Raw genomic sequence first — 26,506 nt, 5'->3', positions numbered from 1 at the left:
TTTCATGACACACCAATTTTTATTACAACTACTACAATGTAAGAAGATATGTATGACAAATCTCCCTCTCATCATCTCATCTCTATCTTCCACATGTAGATTAGATTAGATGCCTCCACAATGACCCCAAGTGTTAAAATCAAAGCAAAATTATCTTCATTCCAACTTCTTCTTTTCATCTTTCTTCTTTCTTTCCCTTTCCACCCTTTTTGACCTCACACCCTTTCCCAACACTCCATAACTTTATATTCCTAGTTGTCTTCCCCCTAATAGTAATAGATTGATTTGAATGGACTCCACCAACAATATCCCAATTACCGCCCCACCCCACCAAAAAAAAAATTGCAAATTGCAAATTGCCTAGCCGTCAATATTTAATTGCTTAGTAAGAAAAGTCAAAGTAAAAGTGAAAATGAAAAATTCAGCTTTTTACCACTCCAACCAACCATTTCTTGACATATCATCAATCCTATCTACCATGACCCCACACGTGAACCTTGCCTCTTGAGTCTTTATCTCTTTTCCCAAACCCTAATAAAATCATCTCTCCTTCACTTTCACTTCACCAGAAAAAAAAAGAAAAAAAAAAGGGAATTTTTTTTAAAGAGCAAAAGGGGGAAAAAGTGGCTAAATAGTAAATTGGGTGAGAAGCTTAAAACTTTACTAAACCCATAAATATCAAAACAAAGCCCATTAGAGAAAAACAACCTAAAGTTTTTACCTTTCATAAAACTACCCATCTCAAGTGAAGTCATGCTAGATAATTCTGGCGGAGCCGGTGGCGGTGGGGGTGGGAGTGGGGCAGCCCTTTTGGAGGCTGCGGCGGAGGTGATGGTTGGTGCGGAAAATGGCGGTGGAGGTGGAGGAGGAGGAGGAGGAGGAGAGGAGGAGGAGGAGAGAGGAAAAGGGGAAGGAGGAAATAGGTGGCCACGTGAAGAAACTTTAGCTTTGCTGAAGATAAGGGCTGATATGGACCTTGCATTTCGGGACTCCACTGTCAAAGCTCCTCTTTGGGATGAAGTTTCCAGGTATGCTACTGTAATCTTCCGTCACTGGTTTCAAGATTTTCGGATTTGTTTGATGTGTTGGATTGGTAGAAGTTTAGTTTTAGATGGGATACTTTCCTCATTTCGTCAGCTGAAAAGCTGTGAACTTTTGAATGGGATGGGAGAGTTCATGGTTCAAATTCAATTGGGTTTTGTTAGATTCGATGTTTTTGTTTGATTTTGATAATTGGGTTGGTGTTTTGCTGCTTAAAACGTGTTAATTTAATCATTGAATTGTTCTGGGGTTTATCAGTGTGTGAAAGTGCCTGACTGAATTGGATGTTTGTTATTTTAACATGTACTTTGATGGTGGAAGAGTTTTTTTTGGCTTGAGTTTGATTATTGAATTAGAAGTTGGATTGCGTGTCCAAATGGATTTATGGATCTTTTGGTGGACAGGAAATTAGGTGAGCTTGGATATCATCGAAGTGCTAGGAAATGCAAGGAGAAGTTTGAGAATATATTTAAGTACCATAAAAGAACGAAAGAATGTCGATCTGGCCGGCAGAACGGGAAAAATTATAGATTCTTTGAGCAATTAGAGAGGTTTGATAACCAACCCTCACTTCCATCGCCTCCTTTAAGCCAAATCCAAACTCATGTGGCGGAAACAACAAAGACAACCACCATAGCAGCGCCAACAATCATAAAAGTCACAAGTGGAAGTCTTGATTCTATGGTGCCTCATCCAAGCGAAAATCCGAATATGGAATTCGTGACTCCGTCAACGTCAACAACCTCCTCATCAGGGAGGGAGTCAGAAGGAAGCGTTAAGAAAAAGAGGAAATTATCTGATTATTTTGAGAAGTTAATGAAAGAAATATTGGAGAAGCAAGAGAATTTACAGAACCAGCTTCTAGCGGCACTGGAAAAGTGTGAGAGGGATCGGATAGCAAGGGAAGAAGCATGGAGGCTGCAACAGATGGATCGAATAAGAAAAGAACAAGAATATTTAGCCAATGAGCGAGCAATTTCTGCAGCAAGAGATGCAACTGTCATGGCTTTCTTGCAAAAGATCTCGGAGCAAGCAATTCCTGGGCAGTTTGCTGAGGCCGCAACTCCAATATCTGAGAAACATCCGGACAAACAGCAAGTGCAGACTCCAGGTCCTTTTACACCTGGGACCATTGAGAATCAAGAGTTAGGCACTAGTATTGGCAGACAAGAGGATATGTTCGATGTTGACAAACGAGGGAATGGTTTTGGTGAAAGTTCCATTCAGGCAACTACATCAAGATGGCCTAAAGCAGAAGTTGAAGCTTTGGTTAGGCTTAGAACCAATCTTGGCATGCAATTCCAAGATAATGGACTCAAAGGGCCTCTGTGGGAGGAGATCTCTTCTGCTATGAAGAAGCTTGGATATGATAGAAGTGCCAAGAGATGCAAAGAAAAGTGGGAGAATATAAATAAATATTACAAGAGGGTAAGGGAGAGCCATAAGCGGAGGCCAGAAAGTTCAAAAACATGTCCCTATTTCCATTTGCTCGAGTCTATCTATGAAAAAAAGTCTAAAGGAGTTGAACAGAATTCCGAGTGGTCTGGTAATAATCTAGAACCAGAACACATCTTAATGCAAATGATGGGGCAGCAAGAGCAGCAGCCTCAGCAGCATCAACAATTAACAGAAGATGGTGGGAGCGAGAATGCCGATGAAAATAGAGAAGATGATGCTATGGAAGAGGAAGAAGAGAATGACAATGGAGATGGTTACGAGCTTGTGGCTAATCATCCATCCTCAGTTGCATCAATGGAGTGAACGAGAAAGATGATTTAGCTTTTCTCATTAAAGCTGAAGTAGGCGTGCATAAGTTGAGGGGCGGGTCACATAATGAGTTGTTCTCCACTCTTTTTTGAGACACAGTGTGTAAATCATGCCTACTCCAATGCCCATTATGGGGAATTACTTCTTTATAGATATGTATATTTGTGTCATTTTCTTTAGCGTAAATAGTGACACAGCTGAGAATATGATTAGGAGCTACAATCATCAGTATTTCACTGAGTGCTAATGCAGTTTTGTTCCTGAATTTTACATTGTATGTCTTGTAATAGAGAAGTTGAGAGTTGATTGTTGATGTTTCTTTCTACTATTTAATAAACTAGGTGGCCAAGCATCATTGGTTAATACATGTTTCAGTCAATGGTTGATGTGGTACCCCATCTTTTGTTCAAGCATGCTGTGTATTACTTTGTCCGCTCATGTGTATCTCAAGTTGCTATAAATATACAAACAGTAGTATGATTTTGGAGATAAGAGTATGAAGCAAGGAGCAAGAATATCAGAAATTACACTCTTGTTACCTGAAGAGTAGACTGGGAATTTGAGAAGGTTGGGCTTTTGATGTCTGTATCATAGAAGTAGATTGGACAGCAATTACAGGACCTAGAGAGGTGGTTCTTGAAGAGTTACAGCAATGCTAAAAAAAGATTCCAGCAACATATGATTCCATTGAGTGTCTCAAGCCTATCTGATGAAGTGGGGAGCTAAAAACCATCTGAAATTAGTGGGGTTGAATGAAAAAATGAGTGCTACATTCTACATTTAGTTTTTGAAATTGAATGTGTGAGCTATCAAGTTTTGTTATTTTACTACTCGGCCAAAACTTTCACATTAATGGAATTAAAATTGAAATAAATTCTTCATTGAAATTTCTGGTATGAAGTTTGAAATCAATGATTTTCTTCCATTGCAAGAATAAAACGCAATCAGTCGACAAATTAGAGGTTCACACGAAAGATAGGGAGAAAGAAAAAAAAAAAAACTTTGAATTTGGTTTTAGCTATCTGTTGATGCAATTGTATCAAAAGAAACGAACAGCATGGAGTCATGGAGACAAAAAAATCATATGGGTCATAAAATATACTTGATGAATTTAAAGTTCAACAACTTGGATGTCCCATTCCCCAAAAATCGGCAGCCCTTCGTGACCAGATCGATTTTCTTTTTCAGATTTGCTGAATTATGCGGTCAAATCATGTGGATTGCGAATGTATTCACAAGGTGTAAACATTAAGATAACAATATTTTTTCTTTTTGTGCGGCTCAGGACATCTAAGGACATCACAGACATGTTAAAAACCCTTAAAATAGCAATATATGGACTAAGATAATAACATATAAAAATAGAACAAAGAAATTGTTAGTGGCACTGTTATATTTGTCAATAACACTTTTATCAATTTTTGTAGTCAGGTGAAAAATTTCACAAATAGCCATAATTTTAGTTAAACTTAAAACCATCCACTTTCTCCATGTTACAATTCGATGAAATATAGAGCTATGCTTGTCTTTTCATATAAATGAAAAAGGGTCAAAGAGAGTGCTAACATCACCTCCATTTAGTATGAGAAAGCAAGAAAGTGGAGAGGAAAGGAAGTGGAAAATGAATTATTATACAAGAATAAAAATCCATCAACTATTGGACTGTTATACTGCCAATCAAGTGTGTATATGCAAAATTTGATTAATGGTGACAGGAGAATTGAGAATTGAAGATAAAGTGCTTGAATGAAAAGTTCTTCATCTTCATCATACTATTGCAGCAATAGTCTATTGCTTACATGCATTTTAGAAACAAATTCAGTCAACCACTATATATGTTACGTTAAATTACCCTATAAAATCCTTCTTTTCTCGCAGGGAAAAAGAGAAAAAGAAGACAGTCATTCTTTGCCATAATTCTTGCATTTCAGTTGAAACTAAGAAAAGTTGAATGATAAACATCTAAGTAGCAAACAAGAAATTAAATAAAGAAATAGCAGCTTTAAAAACTGGGGTTAGAGCTTATACAACTAGGATTTCTGCATGTCTGTGATGAAAACAAGGAATTGGCCAGTCCAGTAACTAGTAAATGAGAGTCATTTAAGATCATATGCAAATCATTCTTTATTGTCAAGGGAAATGAATCTCCTTTCCAAGCAAGCATGAAATAGGGATCCAGGCCACACCTTCTAACCGTGAGTGAAGAATGGACTTAACTCGAAATTTGGCATTTCCTCTTGTTTCCAGTGCTATCTGTTTTGAAGCCGTTATGGCCTTGGAAATTGCTAGTTTTCCTGGTGATGGAGATGGATTTCTTTATATAACTCTTGTAGTAACATAGATGCATATCACTATCAAGCATAACACTATCAGTGTCAAGAACAAAAAATGGCACTGCTGGCTGCACTGTTAGCAACTGTTTTATGCCTGAGTTCTCAAATTAAGGCACAACTAGTAGTGGGATTCTACAACAGTAGATGTCCTCGCGCAGAATCAATCATATGGGAAGAAGTCCTCAAAGCCTTTCTCAAAGATAAAGGAATTGCTCCTGGTCTCGTCAGAGCTCATTTCCACGATTGCTTTGTTCGGGTAATGCCTCCCAAGTGTTAAAGTTTTTTCAAGGAAACTAGTTTGTTTCAGGTTTTCATTTTGTCACAAAAGTATGCAAAGTCTATGACATAAACAGGCAATTAGTACTAATTTAATAAGGCTTTCAGGGTTGCGATGGCTCCTTATTCATTGATTCAACACCAACAAACGTAGCAGAGAAGGACGGTCCTCCAAATGGCATCACTCTTCGCGGTCTGGAAGTAGTTGACAATGCCAAGGCCAGACTTGAAGCAGAATGCAAAGGAGTTGTGTCCTGTGCTGATATATTAGCATATGCAGCCAGAGACTCTGTAGTGATTGTGAGTGAAACACCAATAATGTCTGAAGAAGTTGATACATGAGAAAATTGTTAAATTGGATGCTACCACATACTGATTTGTTCGACTAGAAAATGAAAAACACTTCTTGTTTTGTCTGGGAATATTATGCAGACTGGAGGCCGCGGATGGGGTGTTCCAGCAGGCAGGCGAGATGGACGTATCTCACGTGCTGCAGAGACTATAGACATTCCTGGACCCTTTCAAAATTTAGATCAAATCACTCAGGCTTTTGCTAAGAAGAATATGACCCAAGATGAGATGATTGCACTTTCAGGTGAAGCTTAAGTCTGAATTCTGATTTATTTTGGTTTTGCATAATCTATTTGTTCATAAGTAACATGCTAAGAATTTTGTTTGTGTACAGGGGCACATACAATTGGTCGCTCTCATTGCACATCATTCAGCAATAGGTTATACGATTTCAGCCCAGCAAACAGTCAAGATCCGAGCTTGGACCGCTTCTTGGCTGCACTACTGAAGATGCAATGCCCTCAAGGCCCTCAAGGAGATGTTGATCCTAACTTGGTGGTGCCGATGAACAGGAGTCCAGCTCTTTTCGAGAATAGCTATTACAGGGACATCTTGGCACACCGTGTTGTTCTCACATCCGACCAGACCCTCATCACCAGTCCAGAGAGTCTTTCAGAAGTCAGAGAATATGCATTCAACGAGCGAGAATGGCAGGAAGATTTTGCTGATGCAATGGTAAAGATGAGTCAGATTGAGGTTCTTACTGGAACTGCTGGAGAAATTCGATCCAACTGCAGGGTCATAAATCCTTAAAGCTTTGATCTTGACCTCAACTGCCAAAACCCCCCACCGTAAACATGTTTGGGGATATCCATTTATCAGGATTTAGCAAGAAGTTATTTTCATTTCTAATTGGACCCTTTTGTTTGATTGAATTACTATCATTTCACATAGCAAGGAGAAGAAGGTGTGTTTCTTGGAGCCTTCAGGAGGGAGAAAACATAATGAGAATAAAAAAAAACAAAAGTTTCAATACTTTGTTATATTCTGAATTGCGCCTCAACTGCAGCCTGCTTCCTAGTTCATTTCATTTCTCCAAGTAACAAGAGTGCTTTTTCTTCTCCCCTACCATTCCTCCCACTCATTGATTTTTTTTATTTTTTTTTTCATTTCATGAAATCTCGACTGCATCTGGCATCAAAATCATGCTGTATCAGGTAATCTTTCATTAACAGATCCCCCTGGAAAGATGAAAAAAGTCCCATTCATCATCATCTCAGTTAATTGATCTAAATTCTTAGGCTCCTTTGTACTGATGCAACCATTCAGGGAACTCTGTCACTTGCAGAGCATAGGGCTGAAATGGCAAAGATGAAAGTGATTTGACTGCCAAATTGTAACTTGCCTATAAAATTTTGAACTTGCTATACAATTTTGACTTCTTAGAAGAACTTCAGCTATTTGCCAATGGAAATGGAAAACAAAGAAGTCAGCCATGCATTGCAAAATTGTAACAACAGTGGAAGTGACTTATGGCCAAAAATGTAACAACAGTGGAACTGAGTAATTAGTCCTTAAACAAAATCCCTGTTGGGTTTTACAGCATAGACTACTAGACAATACTCAGGGTTGAAAAAAAATAGCTCACTAAGATTTGTATTGAGGGGTGGAAATCAGCTTTTATTCTTCACTCATTGAGTAACTATTTATAATGTTCACAGGTAACAAACTAACATAAATTTCCAACTAACAATTCTCCATAAAAATCTCAATAAAACTACTTGCTAACAAATTATCATAGTCTTATACTTAATAAATTTTACTAACAAAAATATTTGTTAACAATTCAACATGATTTTCTATTAACAAATATCTTAACAACTATATTTATTCAACAACTACCTAAATTATTCTAATAATAAAAGAATCTGGAAAAAGCTAAGAAGTGACATGTCTTAGCATTACTCCTTGCTACTTTTGCAATAGGTCCCCAATATTATTTTTTTTGACGAATCCTTTGTAAAAATGTTTGCAAGCTAATGAACTATTCTTTGGATTTATTGGACCAAACTTCAAAATCAGTGATAATATCCTTGACGTATCTAAATAATTTCTATGTATATAGTAGATAAATTTGAATAAGAAATTCGCAACCTACAAAATAATTATTATGAGAGACAAAACAATCCTTAAAATTTTTTTATGGCTATTCGATAATTTGTCACCGCCATCATCTTTAGATATCTTTTCATGAATCTTCACAACATAAACTCTTTTGACTGGCTTATCAATGATCACTTTCTGAATTTTATCAATTTCTAAATTTTTGGGGTCACTGTACTATACCTTAGAATTGTCAATTTTTGACAAATTCAAAGAAAAATTTCTTCCTCTCATTTTTACTGAGAGAAGCTCATGGGTCATAGATAACACAAGTTCTATTTTTGATGATGATAGAATAATTCCTCTCCAACAACTGTCCAATATTCAACAAATTTTGATTAATTTTAGATATACACAAAACATACATCAGAAATAATTTTGGTACATGAACCATAATTAACAGCAACACTACATCTGCCTTTCACATCAATATAACCTTTTCTTCCAATTCTGATTTTGGAGATATGTGATTAGTCAAGTTTTCAAAATATTGATTCATCACATCCCATGCAATGAGTGTAACCACTAACCACCAACTATTAACCAAGTTTTAGCATTGGAATTATTGCTTGCAAAATAAGTAGCCACGAAAAATTGGTCCTCCTTTTGTTGACAACCATCCAAGCTTATTTGTCCTCCTAAAATTCAAGATTTGCATTTGCCTTGTTCTATTATTGCCTTAGAAAGTCACTTTGAAAGCATCTCAAGCTTTCTTTGCAATTTTCACAAGCCATAAGTATTTAGTTTTACACCGGAAAAGGGATCCTTCACTCACTCTCAAGAAAGACACACACAATCCCTTAAGGCTTAGACTCTTGATTCTACTTTATTGGAGTTTAGGGTAGAAACAACACTAAGTCTTAGACTTAGTGTTGCAACACAATAGTTGAGTAACACTTGCTTTGTGGGGTGAAATTGAGCTTTTGTTCCTTATTCATCAAACCACCATTTACAGTGTTTACAAACAACAAATTAACATAATTTTTAATTAACAATTCTCCATAAAAATCTCAACAAAACTACTTACCAGCAAATTAAGATAATCTTCTACTTAACAAAGCTTAGCAAAAATATTTATTAATAACTCAACATGATTTTCTGTTAATAAATATTCTAGCAACTATATTTCTTCGACAACTAACTAAATTATTCTCATATCCAAAGAATTTACAGGATTCTGCAAAGAAGTGGCACATCTCAACAATCCCCCTTGTGGAAATTGAAAAAGAAATTTGCAGACTTCATTCTTTTGGTCTGGTCGTTTGTAGATGATAAACTAATCAATGGTGGTCTTCAGAAGATCTAATCACGAACTCGCGTTACACAGCATTCATGTTAATGGTCTATCAAATTGAATTAACAATACGACTCATCCTTTTCAATTAAGTAGCTGTCATTGTGCAGTTGTATTATGCATGTGATCATTATTTTCACATAAGCAAGCGTCATTATCCTGCATCATTTTTGCCTCCAGCTGATCTCTGCAGATTTGCGTTGTTCATCAGGAATCAGAGCAAGGCTATTTATCTTCAATAAAAGATGAATTAACCTGCTCAACTAAATCCCACCAACAATTGCTCAATTTAATACTTCAGAAGAAGAAGGAAAAAGTCAACAAGATAGGACCACTTGACACCACAAAGTTGTAAAATGAGATCATAGAATGCACAATCAAGTCCTATTGCATGCTAGATAGAAAGCACAAAATCCAAAATGCGATTTAATCAGTGAGCTTTAAACAATGTACGTACTCACGATCTTGAATGGATAAGAACTTTCCATCTTTAACCACTATCCTTGGATTTTTCTCATGGAAGTCAACACAATTGGACTTGATAAATAGCTGATGCATAAACCTTTTTAAACAGCCCCCCTTTACAGTTTACAGGGCCTTTAGGATCTAGCATAGTAGTAACGGGAAGATATACGAGTAATTGTGGTCAGACCCCACTCCAGTTGTTTTGCATCTTCTTCTCAATAAGAACACTTTTGCTGATTTTCATGTAACCAAGGAAAAGCGACGTTACAGCTTACTGCCTTTTAACATCGCATTATAAGATTAAAAATACTATAGGTTGATTAGCCCAAATTACGTAAATAGTAATTAGCATGATACTGTACTAAATTCCCTATAAGTACCTGAATTATGAGACCAATAACCCTGCAGACACAGCAATAATGGCCTCAAATAAGCTAAGTTTTATATTGTCAACTTTTATTCTAGTGGTATACCAATGTGTAATTCCCTTAAATGCTCAGCTCCAAGTGGGGTTTTATAATGGAGTGTGTGACTTTGTAGAAATTATGATCAAAGAAGAGGTAAGGGATGCGTTCAATCTTGACAGGGGAGTCGCTGCAGGCCTAGTTAGGATGCATTTCCACGATTGTTTTGTTCGGGTGAGTAGAGCTGATTGTCACTTAATCCTTTCCAGCATTTAAGTTTCAAAATTCGGCATTTGACAAACTAGAAATGTTTGAATTAGTAAGTTAATCAATGATCACTAACTTGAACTTTACTTTCGCAAGATACTTGGATTGTTGGAAAGCGAATTATCTCCTCAGCTAATGACAGTGATCATGTTTTGGATCCCGGATTCATAACCTTTAGTTTGTCTTCTTTGTTGTTCTACAGGGATGTGACGGATCGGTGCTTATTGATTCCACTCCTTCAAATCAAGCAGAGAAAGATGCACCAGCAAATAATCCTAGTCTTCGAGGCTTTGAAGTCATTGACGATGCAAAAAGTAGACTCGAATTCTTATGTCCAGGAATCGTCTCATGTGCTGATATACTTGCTTATGCAGCAAGGGACAGTGTGGAAATAGTGAGACCTATAATTCTTCTTCAGCTTTCATATTTGGTCATCCTAAAGCACAGAACATAAAATTTGTATTTTCCTGCAGACAGGAGGGCCTGGCTACGATGTTCCTGCAGGAAGAAGAGACGGCAGAATCTCATCATCCAGAGAGGCATCAGCAAACTTGCCATCTCCTGCCTTTGGTGTCAACCAACTCATTCAAGCATTTGCAAATAAGGGACTTCGGCCTGATGAAATGGTAACGCTTTCAGGTAAAGACATGGGACATCAATTTCAACATAACCGAAAAGCACACGATGTATAATTGAGGTATATGATTTGAGAGTTTAACTTTTACTTGATCAGGAGCACACACCATTGGGCGATCACATTGCATTTCATTCAGCAACAGACTATTCAACTTCAACACCACGACCACACAGGATCCGAGTATGGATCCATCATATGCAGCTCAGCTAGCACAGCAGTGCCCTCAAGGGAGCATAAGCAATCCTAACTTAGTGGTGCCAATGGACCCTTCCACCCCAACCATTATGGATACATGTTACTATGATAACATTCTAGCCAACAGAGGCTTGTTCACTTCCGACCAAACTCTTTTGACAAATCCCTCAACTGCAAATCAAGTGATTCAAAATGCTCAAAACCCTCTTCTTTGGCAAAATAAGTTTGCTGATGCAATGGTCAGAATGGGTCAGATTGGTGTCCTGACTGGAGATGCTGGAGAGATTCGGGCCACCTGTAGGGTGATCAACAACTGAATGTGTATATCCAAACCGAAGAGGAAATGGACCATTCAGTATAGTTTATGTCTTTCTACTCAACAATGTTACAATTTCCCCTGATCAGGGGAAAACCACATGGGTGATGCTCTAGATAGGGGACAATGGGAGTTGCTTCTATTCTATCTTTGGGTTTTAGCGAAGTCACAAACGCCGTAATTTTGAAATTCACATGTAATTGTCAATCACTAATTGTATTTGGATGTGAGTAAGTAAACTGCCTACTTAACATCTTTGCTTATTTCTAGATTTTAGACATATCAAACATCTTTGCTTATCTAGATTTTAGACATATCGAACTCTCGCTTCAATCAGATCTCAAATATTTGAAGGTAACATATCAAAATTTTATCCATGTGACTCCCAGGACATCAGACACTAAACATGATGCTACTATAAGAGTAGGGCCGCAAAACAATCGAGCCGGGTTTGATCAAAACTACTTGAACTAGTTGGACAAGCTTATTGAGTTGAGCCGACTTGAATATATTTTAAATTTTTTATTCTTACTTTATTAGTAGTGAAATTACATTCATGTCCCTAATATTTCTATTATTTATTAGCGTGAGATGTCCATTTCTATCTATTTTTAAAACATAAAAATAATAATTTTTTAAACTCGACTAGATTGAAATTGAGTTCAAACTTGAACACGACCTTTACATTGAAAGCTTATCAAGTTCGAGTTTGATAAAATTAAATTGAGCTCAACTCGATTAGATTAAATTTCAACTTGACTGAACTGGTTTGTAATCTTTAAATCAGGAGTGGTTATAAGTTATAACTAGAAGAGATTGTCGTGGATGCAATAAGAATAAAAACACAAACTAAAAAAGCTTTTGCAATTCAAATTAAAAACTGGAACTCAAAGGACAGCAACTTACATAATGATTCTAGTGTTTGAAGTAATGTAAATTCATTCTATTGTTATTAAAAAAAAAGACAACTTAAATAAAGAAAATTTGCTTGTTCTCTTTACTAACTGCATCAAGAAAACACAAAAAGTTACCAAGGCTTGAAAAAATGTGCTAAACAACAACACAATCACGATACATCTTGATCATGCACATGCAACAAGTAAACAACCACAATTTGTTTGCTAAGCATGTTCTGCAACAAAGATCAAATGCCCGAAAACTTTGACTTTCACACATCAGTGGGGACGATACAACTGGACCTTCCGAAATTGGGATCACACAAAGTCTAATCCAGTTAGGATTGACCTATTCCTGCAATCTCAGCCTCATGAAAGAGAAGAAGGTGGATCCCCTTGTTCTCGTTTAGGTATCTTCGGTTGTAATGTTACATCTTTGGGTGCATTTCTTTCATCATCATCTACCATCTACCACAATGTCTCCAGTTTCTATTAAGAAGGCTGGACCAAAATCAATCCATGATAACGCTCTTAAGCACGACATAACGTGCTGGAGTTTATTTTACTACTAGTTTCTTTGTCTGAAGGAGACAATAGTAAATACAGGTAGTAAACAAGAGAATACAAAAATTTACTTAATTGTTTTAGCAATGAGAGGTGAGATTTAAAAATGAGAAGGAAAAAAGAAATTTGAATTCAAAAAATCTATAGATTAATAGTATAGTGCGTTTATTTTTCTCATTCCTTTTAAACCCACAACGACAGTTAGCTTTTTTTTTAAAAAAAGCCCCACAACGATAGTTACAACCAATCACAATTTTGATTTCTAGATAGGGGTTCGTCAAAGAAGAAAAACAGTCTGACAGCATCAAACTGAATTGCTTTAGAACAGAACAATAGAGACCCAAGTCAACGGGCACAAAGTGCCAAGACCCGAAGTCAATTGAGTCTCCTCCTTTTCCACCCAAGAAAAAAAAAAAAAAAAAACCCCTAAGTCAACCGGCACAGAGTGCAGAGAGGTTGAACTGTCATGCTTGTTTTAAAGAATTGAAACACTATTGCTTAGAGTTGCTAATGAATCTGGTTAATCAAGTTTTGGCTAATCGGATAAACTCAACTTAATTTTACTAGGCTTAAACTTGAGTCAACTCCTAGTAAAATTTCAACTTGAATCCGAATCCAAGTTTGGACCTAGTCAAGTTCACGCCTAATTGTATATTATTAGGTTCGACAAACCTTCAAATCAAGTATATTTGGATTCAAACTCAACTTTAAGTGCTAGTTCAAGCTGCTTGAGCTTGACGTTGATGGAGCTCAAGCAGACCGGGCCAATTCATGAGTTTTGCTGCCTAATGTAAATCATACTGAAGATAGTAGTGTAAATATAGATCACTATATTGCGGAACCTACATATTGCATTGAAAATCATGTACAATTTGTTAATGATGGACTATATAATAATTCAAATTCAAATATTGGGCCATCTCAATATCACCTCAAAATCCAGAATACCTGTGTGATGGATGGTATAAGATGTTGCATCCTCTCTCTTTCACTTTGCCATATATTTGTTGGGATTGGGGCGCCTTCCGGTAACTTTTGATATAATTAGTGTGATTGTTGTGGTGCACACTTATGGATACAAGTGTTTTCATGCATTGAATTAGTGTTTATTAACAAAATTGATGAGTACAACAAAATTATCTGAAAATTACAACCACATGAAAATTATAACCGGGGATTGGATTGAAGGAAGGGTTAGGGGCAAGTGAGACAGCCATCTTAAATTTACCCGAGAAAATATGATCCTGGAAGTTCAAATCAGGCTACAGTTTGCAAAAATGCAGCGTAGACCATTTAAGCAAGCTGGCGTGTTTCTTGACTAGGATGAAGGTGCCAAGACAGAGAAATGCATAATCACCAAAACTAGCCACAGTAGTACCAATAAAAATTCGTGATCATTTTTTGAAGATTAATTACTTTCAAGACTGCTCGAAGGAACCATGCAAAGGCAAGGGGGACGAAGGTTAAGGAGGAAAAGTGAATTCAAATTATAAAGAAAAGAAACGGGAGGGAGGTTATAATAAGGGATTATGAACATAGGAAGAGGTTTCTTGAGTTTGCTGAAAATGGTAGTTGAACTCTCACGGCAATTTCTACCAAACACCGATAGATCTGCAGAATAACGCTATATGTGTATATAAAAGCTTTGGTAGTAGAATGGTATATTTCAATTTTTGTCTTTTGCATTTAGTAATTGATTTCTGTTTCATTAGCAGTGAAGTAAGTCGAAACTTTCTTGATCAGTATTGCTCTTGATTTCTTCTAAGTTCTACAAGGTGCTTATTGATGATAGTATTTGATTTCCATGTTGAACATACTAAAATGGGTTCATTTCGGCTCGCTTAATCAAAACTTGACTTCATTCAACTCGTATGCAATCCTAAACAAATGCATTTCTTTTCTCAAAGGTTTGCCCTTAATATGTTGTGAGTAGGGTGACTTCCAAGGTGTGGAGGCAGCTAAAGAAGTGCACATAAATATAGCTACACTGTTCTCCAATCTTTTTGCACACTTGATTTTAGTTTTTTTTTAATCCAAAAATGTCAACTAATTTCTACTCTCAATTGTTTCCCAAAACTCGATTTTAGTTTTTCTTTTTATTCCAAAAAATTGAAAATCATAAGTACCAAATAGTTACTTTCGAATTTTGACTCTGCTGTTAAGAATCGAAAACAATTGAAAACAAGCTTATGAGGTTGGTCAGTTTTACTCCCTTAAAACATCAAATTAAACCAGCTTAAACGGTCAGCATTGAGTTAGTCGTAACTTTATTTAAAAAAAAAAAATAGGCATTTTAATTTTGTTGCTGGACACAAAAGAAAGTAAGGCAAAAGCAAAAAGTATAATATCTTCCCTCAATTCTGATTACCCGGATTGGACCTGGATCTACTTATTCGATATAGCAAATGAGTCAAATCAAGACTTTTCTCTTCGAATTCGATCAGGATTTGAATACAAAAATACTGCAGAAAGCCTTAGAAAGCAATGAATGTCAATTATATTCTCTGCTCAAACACGATACTTAAATGGCAAAAGTATGTTGGTCAGGTAGAGTCCAGCTTACAAAGAGGGGCTGGAACAAGTAATAAGGCAGGCTTGGGAGGAGGAGCAAACAGGATCCAATATGTACAAAGTGCATAAGAAAGTAGCAAACTGCAGGTTGGCGATACTGAAATGGAAAACTACCTTCCAAGGAAATGCAAGGCACCGAATTGAAAATCTTAAAAAGCTATTGGAAGAGATTAAAGTCAGTGACTGTGATGACAAAAAGTCAAGGAGCAGGGATCTTAAAAGACAATTAAAGGAGGCTTATGACGAAGAGGAACTGTTTTGGAGTCAAAAATCTAGAGTGCAATGGTTAAAGGAGGGGGATAAAAATACCCATTTTTTTCACTCTAGTGTCAAAGGAAGGAGACAGAAAAACAAAATTCAAAGACTACAAAGGGAGGACACCACTTGGACCAATTCAGAGGAGGAAATTGGGGAAGAAGTTGTAAATCATTTTAAGGAGCTATTCAGGAGTAAGGGAATGACTCACACTCATATGTCTTTGGAGGGAATATCGCAGACAATTTCAGACCACATGAATTCAGATTTAACCCAACCAGTCAAGGACAGAGAAATTAGAGATGCCCTTTTCTCCATGAACCCAACCAAAGCCCCGGGTCCTGATGGCATGACTCCACTTTTTTTTCAGACATTTTGGCACATTGTTAAAAAAGACATCATAAAAGCCACTAAAAGCTTCTTTCATTCCAGCCATATGTTGAAAGCCATGAATCACACCAACATATCTCTTATTCCCAAAGGTGAGCACCCCACTGAGGTTAAGCAGTTCAGGCCAATAAGTTTGTGCAATGTGTTGTATAAAATCATTTCAAAAATTTTAGCAAATAGACTGAAAATTTTTTTGGGAAAATGCATCAGTGCAAACCAGGCTGCCTTTGTTCCTGGAAGGCAGATTTTAGATAATGTCATCATTTCTCATGAGTACATGCATTACCTAAAAAACAAAAGAGATGGATCCCATGGTTTTATGGCCTTAAAGTTAGATATGTCGAAAGCTTACGACAGGGTAGAGTGGGGATATCTGAAGGCAATCATGGCAAAAATGGGTTTTTGTGATACATGGATCACGTGGATAATGGAGTGCATCTCAACAGTTTCTTTTTCTTTCAACATCAATGGAGAGCCTACAGGATACGTCACACCGTCAAGAGGAATTAGGCAAGGAGACCCTTTGTCACCTTACTTATTTCTCTTAGTCTCCCAAGGTTTTTCACACCTGCTGGACCAAGCACAAAGAAGTAAAAGGCTAACTGGGATGAGGATCAGTAGGAGTGGCCCGGCAATAACGCACCTCTTCTTCGCAGATGACTCGTTAATCTTTTGCAAAGCGGACAACAGACAAGCTCAAGAAGTTAGCAGAATTTTGAAGATTTATGAACAAGAGTCTGGACAGCTGATCAACATGGAAAAATCGTCTGTGTTCTTTAGCAAAAATGTGGAACCAAGACATCAAGGAGAAATTTGCAGCTGCTTGGAAAACATAAAGGTGGTGAAGCAAGGGAAGTATTTGGGTCTGCCTATGGTCATCACTAGAACCAAAGATCAGCTCTTTGGTTTCATTAGAGAAAAATGCAAAAGAACCATCTTTAACTGGTCCAATAAACGCTTAAGTCAAGCTGGGAAGGAGGTGTTGCTCAAAGCAGTAACCATGGCAATGCCAACCTACGCAATGTCCTGTTTTAAGCTTCCAGTAAAGCTATGCAAAGAAATCAATGCCATGATGGCAGGATTCTGGTGGGGGGACGGCAATGGGAGAACGAGAATGCACTGGTCTTCATGGAAAAAGATGTCAACTACGAAGGATAAGGGAGGACTAGGCTTTAAAGATCTCCAAGGTTTCAACAAAGCCTTGCTAGGCAAACAGATTTGGAGGATTCTCACATGCCCCAATCTTTTGCTTAGTAAAGTGCTGCGAGCCAAGTACTACCCCAACACTTCTCTACTGGGCTGTGAAGTAAGAGGAAATGCATCATGGATATGGAAGAGTCTAATGGGAGTAAGAGATGAGATAGGCAGTGGAATTAGGAAAAAAGTAGGGAACGGAAAGAGCATTAACATCTGGGAAGATGCTTGGCTATTGGAAGGGAAGCAAGGCAAAGTAGAATCCCCAAAACCACTGGGATGCACCATCACAAAAGTTAGCGAGCTGATCTCCAGTTTCAGATGGAAATCACCACTCATCTTCCGAACTTTCACTCCATATGAAGCTAGGAATATACTCAAAATGCCTATCAGTGTGACAAACAGACCTGATTGTTACTACTAGAGGCACGGCACCACTGGAAAATACACGGTCAGATCTGCTTATGAAGCCTTCACAGCGGAGGATAGTATGCCTAATGCACCTGTGAGCAATCTGGGAGAAACAAGCTGGATTGGGGGCTGCAACAAAGTCTGGAAACAGCTATGGAAATTGAGAATAAGACACAAACACAAGTTGTTTCTATGGAAGTGTTTACACCAGGTGTTACCCGTCAGAGAGGCTATATTTAGGAGAACGGGAAAGGGTGAGCTAATCTGTAAGCAGTGTGGAGAAACAACTGAGACGGTTGAGCACATTTTCTTCCAATGTACCAAAGCAAAGCTGATATGGAAGATGGCTCCGTTACAGTGGGATGGGCTTCATGAGGACACAACTGATTTCAGGAAGTGGTGGAGCAGGCTAATGGGAGTAAAGGAACGAAAGGATGGAATGCAACACATTTGCCTAACTGTGGATATTCTTTGGCACATTTGGAAATCCAGAAATGCAGTAGAATTTGAAGGCAAATATAGGCATCCAATGGAGGTAGTCAGAAAGGCAGTGAATGACTTTGAGGAGTACTATAACTGCCAACAGGCACGGCAATGTATGAGCATTTCCGAAACAGACATAGCAAATGATCAAGAGCAAACGAGGGAACCAGAGCAGGACATCCTGAGAGTTCATATACATGTGGGGCAACACATTGAAGGACTAAATATGGGAATTGGCATCACAGTAACAAATGCACTGAATCAGATTGGGGCAGGGTGGATGCTCACATAAAGAAGTACTGGATCGTCTGTGCTGGACACATTGGTGGCGATACAACTGGCTCTTTGTAAGCTAAAGGAACGGGACTTGCAAAACATACAGGTTCATATTTCATGCAACCGCACTTTAAAGATGATACGCTGCCAATGTCCAAGCAACTTCCTTATAGCAGGCCATCTCGAATGCATCACTGATCTCAGCTTAATGTTTAGGACATGCTCATTTCTTTGCCAACCCAGTAATATTAGTATTAATACACTCAGTTATGAACTGAGTAAGCAAGCAATGCACATCTATTTTGATGAGGAGTTCGTTGATCCTCGGTGTCTCAGTACACCTTTGTAAACCACAACTTGAGCCCTTGCTCATATATTGTATTTTCTCTATTCGTAGAAATAAATTAATCTATCGTTTCTGGAAAAAAAAAAAGGTAGAGTCCAGCTTATCAATTCTGTTCTGTTTTTCATGCAAGTTTATTGATCAAGTACTTTTGTCCTGCCAAAAAAAAATCATTAAACAAGTGGAGAGTGTGTTGAGATCTTTCCCTTGGAAGGGCAAGGATCTTAAGCATTCTGGTGCTAAGGTAGCTTTAGAGGATATTTGCATCCCAAAAAAAGAAGGCAACCTGGGGTTGAAGAGAATTGAAGAATGGAATCCTGCAGCTATTTGCAAATTGCTGTGGAGATCTTGAAGTGAGACAATTCGTCTTTTTGGATAACTTGGGTTTTTTCTTATCTCTTGAAAGGTAGGAGTATTTGGACCATAAAAATATCCTATGATTGTTCTTGGATATGGAGGAAATTATTAAAACTGAGAGATAGAGTGACAAATCACTTTTTTCATGTGATTGGAGATAGTAGAGATACATCACTATGGTATGATAATTGGCTTCCCGGAGGTTCAATATGTATGTCTAAGAGTGATGCATTCATTCAGCTATCAAGTTTGGGTAAGAAATCTATCTAAAAGTGATGCATTCATGGTCAGTGATATTATTTTCGGGGAACATTGGAGATGGCTGAATTGCCATGGTAGGCATTATTGGCTATGTCATGAGGTAATTTCCTCTATTCCACCTAGTCTGAAGCTAAACCTCGTCAGGAAAGATAAGAGTTTGTGGGGCAAGTCTGAGTTTTCTATCCAGCAAACTTGGGAAACATTGAGAATTAGACGGCCTTGTTCTTCTTGGGCAAAGGTTGTGTGGGCAAATACCATACCAAGATATGCATTCATACTATTTGTTTGGATTGGGTTTTATTTCCCCAAATTTATTTACTTACATCATCATTACAATTTCCAATATACTTTTTTACCTTTTCAATTACCTTTTTATCTCACATACATTACATCACAAAAAGTGCTACAGTAAAAATATCTCTAATAATTCACAATCCAAACAGACCACATGGTTGATTATCCAGCAAAGATTCTCAACTCAAGATAGACTAATTAGTTGGGAAATTGTCTCCAATGTGAGTTGCACGTTCTGTAGACTTCACATTGAAAACTGAAGAGGTGATTTTTGGACGGTCAAGTCGAGCTGACCTAATACGTCCTCTTCCTGAACGAAGGAACTTGGTGATGTACTCTTCCTGATACACACACTAAACGGGGCTTTTTCCCTCTGGAATAACTCCAATGATTAAGTTAGTTTACCGGTAAATGAGTAATGGGAATGAAAATAATAGAGTTCTTGCTATCTTTCTCCTCCTTCCTTTTCTGAATGAGGGAGAGTGGTATTTATAGGGGACAAGTTGGAGGAAGGAATAATGGGCTCCAACTCCCTAAGACCTGGCAGGGACTGAGCGTGTCCAATTTGATTTGACAGGACGGAGCTGTAGACAAGTCTCGTCAGATGTCTTGTCCGCCATGTAAGTGTTAGGTTCTTAGATAAGACCTTGAATGTCGTGTCAAGCACAGCACCAATTCGAGGTACCAGTGGGTGTGGGAGTCACCTCAGTTACCCGCACGTGATATCTAGCTGGGGTGACCAAAACTGGTGGCGACCCGTCTCAAATAATAGAGAATTGAACTCGGTATAGCCGAGCTGCGATGGTCGTCCTCAAAAACCACAGTCATTTGTCTTTTGATTGCTCTGTGACTAATAGTATTTGGAGTTTTTTCAAATCCAAATGTGCTGTCCAATGGCCTCAGACCAATTGGAGCAAATTGATTGACTGGATTGGAATTAACTTAAAAGGCAAATCTCTTGCTAAAACCCAAGGCAGAGTTTTGTTAGTAGCTGTTGTTTATTGCATTTGGAAAGAAAGGAATGCAAGGCAATTCGAAAATGAATGCAGGGATACAAAAAGTTATTCAAGAAGAGATCCTTGAGGCAGTCAAATGCAGATTGTCCTCTTTCAAAAAAGTCAAGAAGACAGATACTAATAGATGATTACAAAGGTTTTTGGGTTGTTACCAACGAACATTTATTCAAGCTGAAATTTTAGTGTTAGTTGCTGCTACTCCATTTGCATTCAGTACACAAAGTATCTCAGACCGTTGTGGAATTAGCATCAGCATCATATATAAGTTGTGTAAGTTAGAGTTATTGATTTGAAACATATTTTGTATGTTATTTTGGTTCTTAGTTGCTAATAAATTCTTACTTACCCCGAAAAAAAAGTTTGCCAGTTTGAAAATGCAATAATGTGACCCGGATTTGAATGGATCCAGTAGATACTTTAAGGCTTAAGCAATAGAGTCCACTCCGAAGCCGGATATAATGGCCTGAGTTTCACCCGACGTTTACTTCTTTTTTTTTTTTTGTCGCAACGATTGGATTTTTATAATCTAATCTAACCTAATCTAGGGGTAGGGGGAGGGGACTCCTATAACGATAGGATTCCTATAACCCGGCATTTACTGCCTCAACCCAGATGGTTGACTGATCAAAATGCCACCCTTCCTTTCCAAATAGTTAAAAAATACTACGATGGCTCCGTTGCCTTATATATTTATATTAATTTTTATTGTTTTTTTGTCTGTGATTCAGCAATCCCAAAGTTTCTTTTTGATGCAATCAAATGAGGAAAAATCTTTTTTCACTCTCTTTACATAACATAAATATTGTTAAGAGTCTTCCAAAATAAAAACAAAAAGGTTTGTGACAAAGTTGAAGGTTCGGCCAAGCAATGATGAACATTTTTTACACTTTCACTGCTTTTCAAAATCAGATCACCAAAAAAAAAAAAAAAACTTTTTTCGGGTCACTTAGGAAAGAATCCTTTTTCACTTCCGGTTCATCATTTCAAGGGGCCAAGAAACCTCATATTAATTTTGCATCCAAAGTAAAATTGGATGCTAGTTATCATGTCAAATTTTAATAAACATCACCTTTTTTCGTTGAAAAAAGGATTAGTTTTAATTAATAACATGACTAATTAGTTAAAATGAACTGTTTGCATAATTTTTTTTTTTTAGATAAAAAGGATGATTTCATTCCAATATCTGCACTCATGACAGTAAGTACATCAAACAATATATTGAAACATATATTTTAAAATCAACTTAACGTACATACATAGATTTGAAACAACAAATCTAAAAAATGATAAACTTAATCACAATATTGAAACTCTAAGAATATCTTCCATATCAAGTATAATTTGTTATATAATGCATGACATGTACCTTAGTATCTTCTCCTTACTCAAAATTTGAACATTAGAAAAAGCCAACGGATAAGGGCTGCGGCACAAATAGTCAAAATTCGTTGTAAATGCGAATATACTTCCAATGGACTTTGCAATGATGAAAGTGTACAATGCAACTGTGAAAACGTGCCAAAAGTAATGATAACTATGTGACTTGCATAATCAAGAATCCAACTGATTTTCTCATAGGCCGGGAAGGACTTGAATAGTGTATTATTTTTTTTGTATATTTTGTAATTTTATATAAATTTTTTATCTATCTAATAGAGGTTTGATATTTTCTTACTGTTTATATGGATATTCTATTTACTATTCATATGAATCTTATATGTAATAATTATATCTTTGTTGTTAAATTTTATAAATAATTCACGCAGAATTATACTTTGTTCAAAAAATGTTACATTGTTTCGAACGATTATTACTGACAACTGTGTTCAGATTTGTATTCAATTTTCTCATCCTAAATTGACAGTTTAAATCTCACTATTTCATTTCTATCCTGACACTCTCCACTTCTCCAAGTAGGTAAGAACAATTGAATTTTTCTAACGAGTACTCTTTATACACATACTAATAATTATTATTCTCTTTTATATTTACATATTTTTCTTATTGAATTTTATCTATCCTTACTTATATTTATTAATTTTTAATTAATAATATAGTTTTAAAATTATATCAATAACGAGCAGCTATGAGCACCCGTTCAACCAGCGGATAACAATTTAATGATTATCACATGTCTTTTGTCCCTATGGTCTATAACCATAAGAACTTGACTCGTTGGACTGGTCTCAAAAGAAGAAAACGATAAAGAAATTTTTGAAATTCATGCATGTTTCTTTGACTGCACCAGCGCCATTCTTTTATCCAGATTTTGTCCCATATGCCACATTCACCTTAATCCAGCACCATTCTCTCTTTTTTTTTTTTTTTTTTTTGGTCTCCTCTCCTCATTTGGTTTGATCTGCGTTTCAGTACAGTTCTTTCGCCTGACACTGACACCCACTCCCAATGCAGTATGGCCCACATTCCTTTCCCTACCGTTGAAAAAATCAATTCAATACATTTTTCAAAAATTTATAACTCAATGTACAGGAGTCTATGGAAAAAATGTACAGGAGTTAATTGCAAAAGAACCCACAGACTGTTACCAAAGTTACAGATTATCCCTTCAAAGATTTTATACGCACTTTACAGTTTACACCCTAAACTCAGTTTAAAAAATAATAGTAATAATGTGTTAATTTGACCGTGCATTTTGTTGATGAAATTGCCGGTGTGTGGCCTCTATGTTATTGGTTGAATGGCTAGTTAAAATGCATCATTTGATCATTCTTCTTTCTTCTCATAAACAATCAAAAACTACTCCAATGACATATTACAACACTTTTCTCATCATTTTCATCACCTTAATTCAAAGCCTCTAGTCATTTCCTTCCTCCACAAACGTGACCACCATCCATCATGAATCAAGGAAATAACTAACTTACGCTAAATCATCAAACTATCTCTCTTCATGACAAAAAAAACCCCATAAAAAAAGAAAAGAAATGGAAGAAAACCAAAATAGAAAGAGTGGAAGAGGATTTAGTAGGATAAGATTGCCTTGGAGGTTGTCTTTTAATATTGTTTATTCTTCCAATATGTAGTTTTGAGAATCTAAGAACAATTTATGGATGTTTTACCACTTGTTCTTCTTAGTTTTCTTGAAGTTGTTTATTTCCCATTGTAGTATTTTTCCTATGATTTTGTGATTAATATTCCTTTGTGAATTTTTTGACTAAAAATGGGCAAGGTATAATTTGTTTAGGACATCAAAACTATTCCTTAATTGTGTGCCTACTAATTTTTTTTTGAAAAAAGGCCTCAACCAAACACGAATAAGAAAGGATGATTCTATATGTGTATTGATAGAGTTTGTCGGTTGTATTGTTGTTGTCCAAATAAGAAAGTAAATTGGAAAAAGAGAGAGGTTAGCAGGTTTTTATATTTGGTTTTTATTTTTATTTTTATTGTTTTGCCTTTTCTTTTTCTAAACATTTGTGAGATTTAGTCGTAAATTTTATGTCCGTGTGGAAGGGAGAGATGAATAGGTTATTTCGTTAAAGAAAACATGAAGAATGCAACGGTAACTTATTTTGTTGAAGAAGAAAACAGATGGTCGTTAAAAACGAGGCACATTATGCTCAAATTGTTTTTCAGAGATTGAATTTGCACCTCACACGCTTCAAGTCAATTGCTAATTTAATTCATAGAAAAAGATGTCAACCAATATAAATGTTCCTACAAAAATCTTTAAGGGTGTAAACTGGAATTGGAGTAATAGTATGTGGGAGGTTTTTCCAAATAATAATAATGATAAACAATAACATAATATATTTGCACGTAGCATGGCATCCTTTGATATTCCAGCCAAGTTGGTTCGTACCCCAAAACAGCCCCACTGGCCACAGCCCACAAATCTCCCAACCTTCCCGCAAACAACCAATTTACTACCACTCAGCTCCACCAGCAATGGCGGAATACGACCCCACAGCTGCCGCACACCGCCACAATCTCATCCCAAAAGAAACAGCCCTGCAAGCACTAAACACCATAATCCAACTCCATTTCGAGAAGACCCTCGAGAAGAAAAGAGCAGTAGACGTCCAGAAAAAGGAGCTTTGGAAACTATTCCAACTTTTCTTCCTTTTCTTGGGTCTTGTCTTCCTAGCTCAATCCCAGTCCCCAAGGCTCCAATGCCGGCATTGTTGGGTACCCATTGGGCTGCTTTCTTTAGCTCATCTGATCTTCTATGTTTCCGTGGCTCAGACTCTTAGGTGCATCAATGGGTTCAAGTATCAGAGGAGGTGTCACAAGCTGACTCTTGGCTTGGCTACTGACAGGCTCAGGCAGCTCAGGATGAAAATCAGCAGCTGCGCCGGCGGCGGAGGTGGTGGTGGGGTGATTGATGAGTACGGAGATGAATTGGAAGTGCCTTATCAAGAACCACCGGAGAGTTATTTTGGCAAGTTTAAGAGAAACTGGGCTCTGCATTTTGGGTTCTTGATCTTGATTTATGGGTTTATGGTGTCTTCCTCTGTTGTTCTTCTTTGCTTCTAGCTTCAGTAGAGCCTAAAATTAACTTTCCTCTATTATTATTATTTATCTGTTTTAGGATTTTGGTTATTACTTTTTTTTTCCTCCTTTGGCTGGTTCTATGGAAATATTTTGTTTTATAAATACACATTTATATTGCTTAGTGCTGCGAAAATTTTTGTTCATATCATCTGTGCTAAAAAATGATTACTTGGAAAAAGAAAAAACTTTTTGGTGGGGTGGAAGGAGAAATTACTGAAAAATGGGGGTTGGTTTGATGGGCCATTCATCTGTAAAGGCTCATTGATGTCTGGGTGCAGCATAAATGAACCAAAGGTGCCAGTTTAAATCAGACCTTAAATTGAACCAAAGGTACAAGTTTGTTCAATTTAGTAAGGACGGATTATTTTCTCATTTCTTATAAAAAGGTGGGAGTGGTGTTCGAGAATTTCGCTACCAATATGAAAACTATGTTAATTGATGATCTATATAAAATCCCCCCATAAGTGACTTGTGCTTTCGGATATATGTTCGACGAATTCATCCAAACTTTTACTTATATATATATATATATATATATATATATATATATATATATCAAAAAAAAAAAAATTTGTGGTTTTGGTGTAAATTTTGAATGGCAACATAAAAAATGTCTTGAGTCAGATGGAAATGTTCAGGTTTGGATAGCGAAGTCTCAATACCAAAACTTCAAGAAACATATATGATAACATCAATGTCATTGGCACAGTTAAAATAAGAAGGTTGATGACAAAATGAAACTTTTCAATGTAAATATGAGATGCATTTTTAAATGGCCATTTTCCCACGTAAATATGATATTAATTACACATGTTTTCGCGCTACCAAGTATCAATGCCCATCTTAGATTTTCTTGATACAAGCATCCCATTTATTTCTTTTTGATAAGTTCAAACTTACTTCAATATATACAACATCCTGTCATCTTCTATGAGTTGACAGTAAATTGCTGAGCAGCGTAGACAAATTTCTGACTTCTGCTAAGATCAAATATGGATTAACATTTCTGTCATCTGCTGAAAGATTTTTTTTTTTTTTTTTTTTTACCAAATACCAAAGGTGCCAGGACATGTGGAATAAGATTACCAAGTAGAGATTCAGTTTTGAGGTTTTACAACAGATACTTGCATCCCATAAGAGTTGAATATGTCTCAGCTCTAAAGTAGGTTCAACTTTATTCATATGTTGTACACATTTCACTGCCTATCGCAGCTTATATATTGGGTATATA

General features: G+C 36.8%; 4 protein-coding genes and 1 pseudogene across 4 annotated transcripts; all 5 read left to right on the top strand.

Annotated features, from left to right (window-relative positions):
• Positions 1 to 621: 621 nt before the first annotated feature.
• On the top strand, positions 622 to 3,187 carry LOC113778710 (trihelix transcription factor GT-2-like). Its single transcript, XM_027324191.1, has 2 exons — positions 622 to 1,028; positions 1,446 to 3,187. Exons 1-2 carry the CDS (start codon positions 754 to 756, stop codon positions 2,800 to 2,802), a joined length of 1,632 nt encoding a protein of 543 aa, XP_027179992.1. The 5' UTR covers positions 622 to 753; the 3' UTR covers positions 2,803 to 3,187.
• Positions 3,188 to 3,605: 418 nt separating this feature from the next.
• Positions 3,606 to 6,521, top strand: LOC113776892 (annotated as a pseudogene).
• A 3,528-nt stretch (positions 6,522 to 10,049) lies between these two features.
• On the top strand, positions 10,050 to 11,572 carry LOC113778762 (peroxidase 5-like). Its single transcript, XM_027324253.1, has 4 exons — positions 10,050 to 10,268; positions 10,504 to 10,695; positions 10,775 to 10,940; positions 11,035 to 11,572. Exons 1-4 carry the CDS (start codon positions 10,050 to 10,052, stop codon positions 11,448 to 11,450), a joined length of 993 nt encoding a protein of 330 aa, XP_027180054.1. The 3' UTR covers positions 11,451 to 11,572.
• A 6,237-nt stretch (positions 11,573 to 17,809) lies between these two features.
• On the top strand, positions 17,810 to 18,505 carry LOC113776891. The gene has a single exon (XM_027321941.1). The coding sequence runs from the start codon at positions 17,810 to 17,812 to the stop codon at positions 18,503 to 18,505; it is 696 nt and encodes a 231-aa protein (XP_027177742.1).
• A 6,075-nt stretch (positions 18,506 to 24,580) lies between these two features.
• On the top strand, positions 24,581 to 25,326 carry LOC113778560. The gene has a single exon (XM_027324001.1). The coding sequence runs from the start codon at positions 24,670 to 24,672 to the stop codon at positions 25,255 to 25,257; it is 588 nt and encodes a 195-aa protein (XP_027179802.1). The 5' UTR covers positions 24,581 to 24,669; the 3' UTR covers positions 25,258 to 25,326.
• The last annotated feature ends 1,180 nt before the right edge of the window (positions 25,327 to 26,506 follow it).

This window comes from Coffea eugenioides, chromosome 7, assembly GCF_003713205.1.
Source record: "Coffea eugenioides isolate CCC68of chromosome 7, Ceug_1.0, whole genome shotgun sequence".
NCBI lineage: Eukaryota > Viridiplantae > Streptophyta > Magnoliopsida > Gentianales > Rubiaceae > Coffea > Coffea eugenioides.
This window is presented reverse-complemented; position numbering and strand designations above follow the sequence as displayed.

Bases quoted from the DNA above. Each gene is read 5' to 3' on its own strand.
- LOC113778710 (XM_027324191.1), top strand. From the start codon at position 754: ATGCTAGATAATTCTGGCGGAGCCGGTGGCGGTGGGGGTGGGAGTGGG. The intron at 1,029-1,445 runs GTATGCTACTGT...TTTGGTGGACAG, and splicing joins CTTTGGGATGAAGTTTCCAG to GAAATTAGGTGAGCTTGGAT.
- LOC113778762 (XM_027324253.1), top strand. From the start codon at position 10,050: ATGGCCTCAAATAAGCTAAGTTTTATATTGTCAACTTTTATTCTAGTG. The intron at 10,269-10,503 runs GTGAGTAGAGCT...GTTGTTCTACAG, and splicing joins TCCACGATTGTTTTGTTCGG to GGATGTGACGGATCGGTGCT. The intron at 10,941-11,034 runs GTAAAGACATGG...TTACTTGATCAG, and splicing joins TGAAATGGTAACGCTTTCAG to GAGCACACACCATTGGGCGA.
- LOC113776891 (XM_027321941.1), top strand. From the start codon at position 17,810: ATGCCTAATGCACCTGTGAGCAATCTGGGAGAAACAAGCTGGATTGGG.
- LOC113778560 (XM_027324001.1), top strand. From the start codon at position 24,670: ATGGCGGAATACGACCCCACAGCTGCCGCACACCGCCACAATCTCATC.